The sequence below is a fragment of the Rutidosis leptorrhynchoides genome, chromosome 7, assembly GCF_046630445.1.
Source record: "Rutidosis leptorrhynchoides isolate AG116_Rl617_1_P2 chromosome 7, CSIRO_AGI_Rlap_v1, whole genome shotgun sequence".
In the NCBI taxonomy this organism is placed as follows: domain Eukaryota; kingdom Viridiplantae; phylum Streptophyta; class Magnoliopsida; order Asterales; family Asteraceae; genus Rutidosis; species Rutidosis leptorrhynchoides.
In genome coordinates, this window is record NC_092339.1 from 2,304,052 (window position 1) to 2,315,292 (window position 11,241).

At 32.7% G+C, this 11,241-nt stretch overlaps 1 protein-coding gene and 1 non-coding gene across 5 annotated transcripts; both read right to left on the bottom strand.

Annotated features, from left to right (window-relative positions):
* Window positions 1–2,483: 2,483 nt before the first annotated feature.
* LOC139856827 (large ribosomal subunit protein uL3z-like) lies at window positions 2,484–5,124 on the bottom strand. 4 transcript variants are annotated; one of them, XM_071845535.1, is made up of 6 exons: window positions 5,108–5,124; window positions 4,740–4,844; window positions 4,141–4,251; window positions 3,755–4,059; window positions 3,016–3,425; window positions 2,484–2,929 (listed from the first exon to the last, which is right to left on the bottom strand). In XM_071845535.1, the coding sequence occupies exons 2-6, from the start codon at window positions 4,822–4,824 to the stop codon at window positions 2,671–2,673; spliced, it is 1,170 nt and encodes a 389-aa protein (XP_071701636.1). In that variant the 5' UTR covers window positions 4,825–4,844; window positions 5,108–5,124; the 3' UTR covers window positions 2,484–2,670. The 4 variants fall into 4 exon arrangements, with proteins under 4 accessions (XP_071701636.1, XP_071701632.1, XP_071701634.1 ...); XM_071845531.1 differs by having other exon boundaries at window positions 4,740–4,847; XM_071845533.1 differs by having other exon boundaries at window positions 4,740–4,847; window positions 5,095–5,124.
* Window positions 5,125–10,598: 5,474 nt separating this feature from the next.
* On the bottom strand, window positions 10,599–10,705 carry LOC139860858 (small nucleolar RNA R71). The gene has a single exon (XR_011763477.1). It is a non-coding gene; the product is annotated as a small nucleolar RNA R71 (small nucleolar RNA).
* Between the last annotated feature and the right edge of the window lie 536 nt (window positions 10,706–11,241).

Sequence of the window (11,241 nt, forward strand, 5' to 3'; positions counted from 1 at the left end):
GGCCACCTGAAGTTAGGGTGTTAATTTGGGGTGGATAAAAATGAGGTTTGAGGCAAAAATTAGATAATGACGGCTGCAAATATGGATAATCTTTAAGGGTTTGTGTTAGAAATACATATGTATATACAGCTAAAATTGAGCTAATTACAATATGAAAATGTAGCCTTTACAATGGTATGATCAACATCAGCAAGTTCGCATATATACAGATCATAAGTAAGATTAAGATGAAGAAAATCACGAAATTATTCCAGATGATACAATAAAATCGAAAAAAAGGAGGTAACCTGTGAAGATAGCTGTGCGGCGATGGCTGTCTCAGTGAAACTGAAAGTATAAACCCTAGCTTACTTTATTTATAAAAAGTTGTTCCATATTTACATAATGCTCCCTAAAATACATTATGTGCATAAAATGGACCCTGAAAGTTTTTGAATATGCAAGTTGTCTCCACGTTGAACAAAAAGACGAAATTAAACATTAAAAATAAATGAAGTAAAAATTTTAAAAAAATAAAAAATTTGTTTACCTAAGTACCCCCAAAGTTGGGGTTATTTATGATGGTGCCACTGTGAAAAGTGTCATCTCACCACATTTAGTATTATTGGTAATGGCAATATAGAGTATGGAGTGGAGTAAATTATAATAAGAGGGTGTGAAATCGAGTTTTGCCTATTTTGTTATTATTTCAATGACGAAGCTTTATTATTAAGAAAACTAACCAAAAGTTAGGGCTAAATTACATAGGATTAAAAGAAGTTATTAAATTACAGAGGATGAATTAGTTAAGAGTGGCTTATTTAGTTACTTGCTTTTGTGTAGGAATGAGATAAAATACCGAAAAATCAAAATTGCACTGATAATGTACTGGTACCAATACCGAAATATTGTATTGATTGTATTCGGTATTGTTATCGGTTTCTAGTTTGCACAAAAAATAATTTCGATACTATGTGGTTTAGTACCTGGAGTCCTAATATGAAACCAAAATACAAAATTACTTAAGGACCATTTGGTATTATATAATATGATCCATGTTAAAGAAAAACATAATACGTAAACAAAAATAATTACTTTCTTTCCAAATTCGAGGAAAATGCATATAGCTTAATTGTTCTGAACTCTCTTGAGAGCTTTACTAGTCTTTCTACTTTCCTTGCTCCATATTACTTATTACATAATCTTCATTTATTACATTCGAGAGATATTATGTGATGGATGGATTAATTTATAACTATCAAATGTAATATTTGCAATTAGTGCATATTAATGAGGTAACAACATTTGTACCCAAATTAATATAGGCCAAGTTAATGAGCTAACAAAGACTAAGCAAAATTTAACTAGACATAAAGATTCGGTATTATATGATAAAAGTATTGAATAACCGATACCAGTACTGATACCGAACCAGGGACCTGACCATCAAGTCAGTAAGGTATCCAGGAAAGAGTTGTGTCTTTTTTCAGTATCAATGTTATATAGTTTGGTACTTATTTAGTATGATATTGGTATTGATATCATCCCCACTTTTGTGAATAAACTGGAATTCTTAGTTATTTGGATATTGAAAATAAAGATACAAACAGAATTATGTAACACTAATTTTGAGTCCTTCAAAATACATATATAGACATTCTACTCTCTTATATATCTTACAAGTCTTAAAATACTTGTGTTTAATGTTTCAAGAAAGCAATTTGTTTAAGGTGTTTTTTTCATTCTGATGTTACCTTTTTAACATGTCTGCAACTAAGAAGATCTTGAAGTCATTTAAAGCAACTTAAAAATTTTCTTTAGCGAGAATTACAAGTTGCTATTAACGATTAAAGCAATAAAAACAAAATGGGTAGAATTGGATTAGGGAAGGTATATAAAAGGGGACGTACAGCGAATGGCTAGCTCGCTGCTGTAAAAAGACAAACAAGAACCAACACCTGGTGGAGAACTTGAGTTCCGAACTGAAGTGTAGATGATTTGTATGGCTGTCCATCGCATTTTTTGTCATTTAATCACTTTCATGGCCTCATGGGGATTTTATATGGCAACTCGCTCACCCATACAATACATGGCCAAGTGAAATGTCACCTCCTGTCTGAAAGGTAAAAATGTAACTCAAACCTTCTTGTAATTTGCAGTTACTCCGTATTAAGAGCTTGAAAATTACAGATTTTGACAGTTTACGTGTGTGTGTGTGTGTGTGTGTAGAGCGTCACCAAATGAACCTCCTTAAGATTGGCCAAAATGACCAAGGAGTTCAAATCAGTTGTTGGGGATCTAGTTACCTAACTCACTTGGCTTACAAACTACTCATGTTACTACCACTATACGTAGCATATTGCTCACAAGTACTTTCTCCACTGGGATATCATATAAAAAAAAAAAAAAAAACTGATGATTTTGGGTATGACATTACGCTTTTGAAATTAAATATGGGTCAAAAGGTATTTGATCTTTAGCTTGACTCGGTAATGGGTTTAAAATAAGAGCAATCAAAAACATAATGGGTTTATATCAAGGCAAATAATAAACATAACTCTAACCAAAATCAGTATTTCTTCAAACACTAAGAATATTTGAGACGAATAAAAACTAACAAAACCATGACAGTTTAGTCTGACTAAACAAAACTTGCCTAAATGATCCCCCCAACAACACACAACCCTTTTCTTAAGCCTTCACACGGTTGTAGAATTTAAGCTTCTCCTCAGCAGTCTGGAAGCGACCATGTCCAAACTTGGAAGACGTATCAATGAACTTGAGTTTAATATCTTCCAAGGCCAAACGGGATGTCTGAGCAAGAAGCGACTGACGAAGAGTAACCACCCTCTTCTTTGGTCCAACACAGCAACCTTTGATCAACAAATAGTCGTCCTTGACAATACCGTAGTGAGGGAAACCACCCATTGGAGTTATGTCTTTCTCAGTCCTGAGACAATCATGTGTCAGCCATATACACAAGTTTTTACTAGGAACATATATATGTGGGAAAAAGAGCATGTGAGAAGTATAAACCTGTCAAACTCGGTAAGAGCGGTGTGCGACTCCTGTCCGGTCTTTCCAAGCTTGTAAATCTTCTTGTTCATTTCAGTACGGTGATGGTATCCGTTCTGACCAGCTCTGGCAACAGTGTACGACACTCTAGCAGGATGCCATGCACCAATACAAGCAACTTTACGCAGACCCCTGTGAGTCTTACGGGGAAGACGGGTGACACCCCAACGGGTCACAACGCCTTCATAACCCTTACCCTTAGTTACACCAATTATGTCAATCATTTCATCCTTCTGGAAAACAGCATCAACTGGGACCTGCTTTTCAAAGAAGCCATATGCAAAGTCCACCTTTTGGGCAATTGTTCCACCGTTCACTTGGATCTCCATAAGGTGTGCCTTCTTTTGCTTCAATCCCTTCATTTTTCTTATCTGTACACAAAGAATGCATCTAGAGTTATCACTAATGGCACATAAAGTAAGAAACGTATTATTTCTTTCTCAGATGTCAAAAGTTATAGTTCCTCAAAAGACTTTCCAACAACGAATTACAAAAGGGTAACACTAAGCAAGTCATTGCACCAAGCCAGGCCAGGTTACCCTTATTTTTCGATTTAGAGATTTAAAATGCTTGGGGTTGAAAATACAACACAGATAAGTTATACATACAAAAGATTAACATTAGGAGCCATTCATACATAACGGAGGCATAATTGCCACCAATACAAAGCATGCAGTAAAAGCTTATATAACAATTTTACCTGTGTGTGGGCCAAAACCCTGATGACTGTTCCATACTTCTTCATTTTCTCCAACTGAGACTGAATGTCCTTTTTTCCCTCATCAGATTCAAACTTCTTAGAATATTTAGCAAATGCCTTCTTCTTTGACTTGCACCAGTTCTTGTAGAATCTCCTCTTAATATCTTCACTTAAATGTTGAGCCCAAACAGTGTTCAAAGATCGAAGACCACGTGGTGTCTTGACATAAGCTACCACGCCAACAATCACCATGGGAGGAGTCTCAATGATGGTAACTGCCTCACACGTCTCCTTCTTGTGAAGCTCTATATATCAAAATTCATCATAAGTTAGAAAAGGATAATCAACTCAATTGCTAAAAATGCTTAACAGTTTATGTAGCTTACTTGATCCAGGCTTCTCGACCTCTCTGACAATATGGGTCATCCCAGCCTTGTAACCCAAGAAAGCAGTTAGTTTACAAGGTTTGGTTGGGTCATCCTTGGGGAAAGCCTTCACTGTAGCAGGCACAATTAAGTGATTAGTAAGTAGCTTGACGTTTACAACATAACTTCACCATTATAATTAAAAAAAAAAAAAGTCATCTGATTCCTGAAAACAGCAACTATCATATCATTATATTATATCATTATATAATAACGATGGACAACTAACCACCGGCAATAAATAATTTGTATCAGAACTACTAGAAATGATAAACATATATATTTTGACAAAAAAGTTGATGTTGCAAAAATATTATGATCAAGTCAAATACAATCAGAGGTCTAGTGATTAACAGTTGGTCATAATAAAAAATGGCATATTGTATAACACAACCTAATCATCTAATAAACTTAAAACAATGAAGTATTAGAATGCTGCTAGCAGAATCCATAACCAAAAAAATAAAAAAATAAAAAACACACACAAGCATACAGTTTAAGCTAGCACATCTCATTAGAAGCCAAAAAAAATCATTTTAAATTGTTAAAAAAATAAACACCTTTTCCTCTGTGACGAGCAGCCCGCTTCCTGGGAAGAAACCCTAGAGAACCATGTCTCGGATGCTCAAATTTCCTGTGCGACATTTTCCTTCTTCTCCTTCAACCTTCTTAATAAAGTAATTAAATCAAATCAAATTAATATATAAAAATAGAAAATAGATTGCAAAAGATTCATTAGCCTATATCACATCACAATCGAGGTTATTGCAACATGAAAAGGTAGCTCTTTTAAATTGTATGATTAACTTCAGTAAGTTAACGTATAGGCGAATCAACATTAGGTTTAAGATAAGCAAAATTAGAATTTAGCATGAAATTATACATTATACAATATAATCTAGAAAACGAGATAACCTGTGTAAGATACCTGCGCGGCGATGGCTGTCCTACTGAAACTAAAATGAAAACCCTAGCTTTGCTTATATAACTGTTGTACCATATTTACATAATGCACCCTACAATATGTAAATTGCAATAAATGGCCCGTGAAAGTTTCTTATCTTTTATCCAGATTAATAAAGTTCTCATTTTTTGTGCGAAAAAATTAAGTGGCCACAAGTGGAGCAACCAATCCTTTGGTCACTCGGTATTCGGTAACCTTCTTGCCGTTAGTCTGTGCTTGCTTTCGTTCGGGCAATCACGGGGCTTTTGGTCGATTGAATGTGAACCATTGGCTCTAGTCGTATAAAAGCGATACTCTAATCGTAGAGTCAAGTAAGAGAATATAGGCCATATAAGTATATGAAAAAGTTGTATACGATAACTTTCACTGATTAATGAAGTAACCCGAAATAAATACAAAGGAGGGGCCAAAAAAGCAAAACAAGAAAACGAAAATCACAAAACGACAACCCAAAACACAAACAATTAACCCTGAAAACCCAAATTAAACGAGCAAACGCCCAAACCGAAACAAAAGTTTACCGACACACCGACCCAAACCTAGCGACGCCCAAACAGAAGAAAACTGGACCCCTACTACCTCAGAGAACCACCAACATATTCGGCCTCGTCCGTAAAATCTCGAAGCTTCTCAACAACGATGCTAACTTTCTCGTTCTAAGCTTCCCTTCCTTTTAGCAAAACGTATTGACTTGCCAAATGCCGACAAAAACTAAAACTCCAGTCCCTTTGGACAAAGATGCCCTCTTATTATCTACGTCTCCGCGGTCAAAACAAACCACCTCAACGTCTTCACCACTAGCAAACTTTACCGAGACGCCCACATCAGCCTTCATCTTTTTATGGCTTTTCAGAGCACCGACTGTCGCACCATCCTCAACGTTACCTTGACCCATACTCGCTAGTCGTCACTCCTTCTGGTCACACAATGCTTTACTTTAATAAATAGGCAAAAATACTTACAACTTACAAGAAATGTCCCGTTCATATTGATTATAAACGTTCCATATTAATTGATTTCGTCGCTGATAATGCTAAAAACGAACATATATTTCATAGCATTATTCCTCAAGAAAGACAAGATTTTAGTTGCGATTGTCCTATTTACAAGTGATATTCGTTTAAATAATAAAAGGTGAAGACAAAAGACAGATTCGACGAATTGAAGACGCAAACGACCAAAAAGCTCAAAAGTACAAAATACAATCAAAGAGGTTCCAATTATTGATAAGAAACGTCTCGAAATTACAAGAGTACAAGATTCAAAACGCAAAGTACAAGATATTAAATTGTACGCAAGGACGTTCGAAAATCCGGAACCGGGACCAGAGTCAACTCTCAACGCTCGACGCAATGGACTAAAAATTACAAGTCAACTATGCACATGAATATAATATAATATAATATATAATTAATTCTTAAAATTAATATATATATATTATATTATATATAAACCGTCGGCAAATTAAAAGACAAAATGGTGTGAGCTGGTTTTACGAACTTCGCGACTTGCGGAGTTTGAAGAAGAAAAATCCCGCGACTCGCGGAGCCCCAATTTCAAAAACTGCCTATAAAAGCAAACGCAGTTTGATCGTAAAAAATATCATATAATCTATCTCTCTCTCAATATATACGTAAATATATATATATATATATATATATATATATATATATATATATATATATATATATATATATATATATATATATATATATATATATATATATATATATATATATATATATATATAATTTATATTTTAATTTTAATTTTAATTTTAAATCCTAATAATAAGGGTATGTTAGCGAATGTTGTAAGGGTGTAAGTCGAAATTCTGTCCGTGTAACGCTACGCTATTTTTAATCATTGTAAGTTATGTTTATATTATTTTCATTAATGTCTCGTAGCTAAGCCGTTATTATGCTTATTTAAATCGAAATAATCATGATGTTGGGCTAAAAATATTAAAATTGGATAATTGGGCTTTGTACTATAATTGGGGTTTGGATAAAAGAACGACACTTGTGGAAATTAGACTATGGGCTATTAATGGGTTTATATTAACTAAACAATACCTTGTTAATTTAATATACAAACTTATAATTTGACGTATTTATATATAACCACATACGCTTGACTGGGTACGGTGGGCGGGATATCTATAAATACCAATAATTATTCATTTTACCGGACACGGAACTGGATTAATAGTTAATAGACTTGTTGAAACGGGGGTGAATTACATTCAAGGGTAATTGGTGTAATTGTTAACAAAGTAGTAAAACCTTGGTTTACACGCAGTCGATAACCTGGTGTATTCATTAAACAAAGTATTAAAACCTTGTTACAATTCGAATCCCCAATTAGTTAGAATATTTGACTTCGGGAATAAGAATAATTTGACGAAGGCTTTCGCTCTTTATATTTATGACTGATGGACTATTATGGACAAATCCGTATGGACATATTAAATAATTCAGGACAAAGAACAATTAACCCATGGGAATAAACTAAAATTAACACGTCAAACATCATGATTACGGAAGTTTAAATAAGCATAATTCTTTTATTTTTATATTTAATTGCACTTCTAATTATCGCACTTTTATTTATTGTATTTAATTGCACTTTTAATTATCGCAAGTTTATTTTATCGCACTTTTATTTATTGCAATTTCATTATCGTTATTTATTTTACGCTTTAAATTAAGTCTTTTATTTATTTAATATTTTACATTAGGTTTTAACTGCGACTAAAGTTTTTAAAATCGACAAACCGGTCATTAAACGGTAAAAACCCCCCTTTATATAAATAATATTACTTATATATATATATATATTTGTATTTTTATAAAATAAAACTAATATAGCGTTAAGCTTTGTCTAAAAGATTCCCTGTGGAACGAACCGGACTTACTAAAAACTACACTACTGTACGATTAGGTACACTGCCTATAAGTGTTGTAGCAAGGTTTAAGTATATCCATTCTATAAATAAATAAATATCTTGTGTAAAATTGTATCGTATTTAATAGTATTTCCTAGTAAAATTTAATAGTATTTTATACCCCTTAGCTTTAAACATCAAGTATTTTTGGCGCCGCTGCCGGGGAACAATCTAGCTTAAAAGCCGGAAGCGCAACGCTAATATAAAAAAAATTTATTTTTAAGTTTACTTTTATTAAAAAATTACGCTTTCGTAAAAATACATTTTAAAAATCCAAAAATATAAAAAGAAAAACAAAAATATAAATATTTTTAAGAGTTTGTTAAATATTTAAGTTTTATAAAGTTTCTTTATTTTTATTTTATAAAAATATAAGTCTTATTTAAATATTTTATATTTATTTAAAACATATAAAAAAATTTAAAACCGAAAAAAAAAATATTAACTTATTTTTAAGATTTTTATTTTTAATAAGTATTTTTATTTTAAGTTTTTGAAATATATTTTATATAAATTATATATCTATTATTTTATCAAATTATTATAAAAAACGAACTGGGCCAGATTAAAATCGAAGCCCAAAGCATATTTTAATTATAAAACGAAACTGGGCCGAACTGTTTCAGCCCAATCGGAGCCCAGTATTATCAAACCCCGCGACTTGCGGAGTTTTCCAGCTGGGAGTACCGCGACTCGCGGAGTTCTCTCTGACAGGCCACAGGAAGCCCTAATCTTGCATTAATTACGGAGTATATTTTAATTTTTATTAATAAAACCCTAATTAGGGGTTGATTAGTTAATTAATATTAATTAATTTAGTTTTATTTACTTAATTTGTAATATTAAGTTTATTTAGTTTTATTAATATATAAAAATTAATTGTTTTATAAAATAAATAATATAAAAATAATATTTTTTTTATAAAAATTGTACTTTTTACAAATTTTAGTATATTTTTATATTTTGTATATTTTTATTTGTTTATTCGTAATATTTGTATTTTTTGCTCGTATTTAGTTTTAAATATAGTTTTTGCCATAGTTATTTTTATTTCTAGATTTTTAGGCTTTGCCGTAAAATCCCTTAAGTGCTTTTTCTTTAGACTAAGATCTAGGTGCTTTAGAATTTTGCGACGCCTTTTTAAGTTTTAGTACCTTTTTAAGTTATTTCCATTTGGGATATAGTTTTACTCGTAAGCTTTAATATTTTTAGACGCAACTTTTAATTTTTAGTTTTTAGTTCCTTTTTAAGTTTAGACGCGCTACTTTCTTATTTTTATTTTTCGACGCCTTTACCTATGTATCAATTATCACTCCAATTAGTAATCTCAATTTGCAATTTTAATTTTAAGTTAGTGATAGTAATAAGGTTGGGTTAGTCGAGTATTTTAAAGTTTTATAAGTCACTCTTTTTCTTTCTTATTTTTCGACGCCTTTTATTTTTCAATTCTTTTCTTTTTCGACCTTTTTCGGCGCGCTCTTTTTCTTTCTTATTTCTCGCCATTCTAGTTTTAGGACATAGATTTTTATTCTACTTTTTATCTAAATTTCTTTAAATTACGAAAATTTATTTTAAGTGGTTAAATTGATAGACATCAAAATTTCCTGGTTCGTAGTAATAGTTGGATTTGTACGTGGACCGGGTTATTGGAGCCAAACAGTACTCAATTATATTGAGACAAACGAATCCTGCCCCTCTGCTGCATCTTTTGGCTATTCGAAACGTGGGCAAAATCAGAAAAGTCTATTAATTGGATAACTTATATAATTTTTCTTTCCTTTTAAAAACTAATAGGATATTCAGTGAATGCACCGAGCAAGACGTTCACCACCTTTTGTACGTTCACCACCTGTAACTCGATCAAGACATCTAGCTAATATTACCGCCGTTGATTTTTCTTTATAATCATCATCCAGTCGACCAAGTACTCCAATTCAAATTTTCGATAATCCATTTTTTGAACCCGACCTCATAATTGAGAATCCGGAGAATATTCAGGGACAATTCATAGATCCTGAACCATTAATCTTTCCTCCGGAACCACCAATTATTCAAACAGAAATTGTTGAGGAACGAACCATTAAATCAGAATCCTCTATTGATTCAGATTCAACAAATTTAATTATGGAAAATCTGGAACCTTTAAGTATGGAAGACCGAATGAGAGCTAAACGCACTGGCCAAGGTCACTCAATTACTCATCCAGACATTAATGCGCCAGATTATGAAATCAAAGGACAAATTCTACACATGGTGACTAATCAATGCCAATTTAGTGGTGCGCCGAAGGAAGATCCAAATGAACATCTTCGTACCTTTAATAGGATCTGCACACTATTTAAAATAAGAGAAGTTGAAGATAAACAGATATATCTCATGTTATTTCCCTGGACTTTAAAGGGAGAAGCCAAATATTGGTTGGAATCGTTACCTGAAGGGGCGATCGATACATGGGATGTTTTAGTTGAAAATTTTCTTAAACAATTCTTTCCGGCATCTAAAGCCGTAAGACTTAAAGGAGAAATTGTTACGTTCACACAGAAACCAAATGAAACTCTATATGAGGCATGGACAAGATTTGGAAAGTTATTGAGAGGATGTCCGCAACATGGTTTAGACACCTGTCAAATAGTACAAATATTCTACCAAGGATGCGACATCACTACAAGAAAAGACATCGATATAGCAGCTGGTGGTTCTATTATGAAGAAAACAGAAACTGATGCTTACAAAATTATTGATAACACTGCTTCCCACTCACATGAGTGGCACCAAGAAAAGATATCGTTAGATCATCTAAAGCAGCTAGAGCTGATTCTAGCCATGACTTAGATTCCATTTTCGCAAAGATAGATGCTGTCGAGAGACGAATGGAAAAGATGACTAAAGATATTCACTCAATTCGAATTAGTTGTGAGCAGTATGGAGGACCACATTTGACAATAGATTGTCTCAGTATTGAACTAACAATGGAACAAAGAGAGAATATTTCATACATAAACCAAAGGCCTGAAAATAATTATCAGAATAATTATCAACCGCCAAGACCAATTTACAATCAAAACCAGAACTATAACCGAAATATTCCATACAACAACCAACAAGGTCCTAGCAATCAACAAGTATCCAATAATACTTACAACCAGCAAAG

What these genes read in the sequence shown, in the direction of transcription:
- LOC139856827 (XM_071845535.1), bottom strand. Translation starts at nt 4,824, where the DNA reads ATGTCGCACAGGAAATTTGAGCATCCGAGACATGGTTCTCTAGGGTTT. An exon ending in TGCTCGTCACAGAGGAAAAG is followed by an intron (nt 4,252 to 4,739) that starts GTGTTTATTTTT and finishes TGCCTGCTACAG; the next exon opens with TGAAGGCTTTCCCCAAGGAT. An exon ending in GCTCTTACCGAGTTTGACAG is followed by an intron (nt 2,930 to 3,015) that starts GTTTATACTTCT and finishes TGATTGTCTCAG; the next exon opens with GACTGAGAAAGACATAACTC.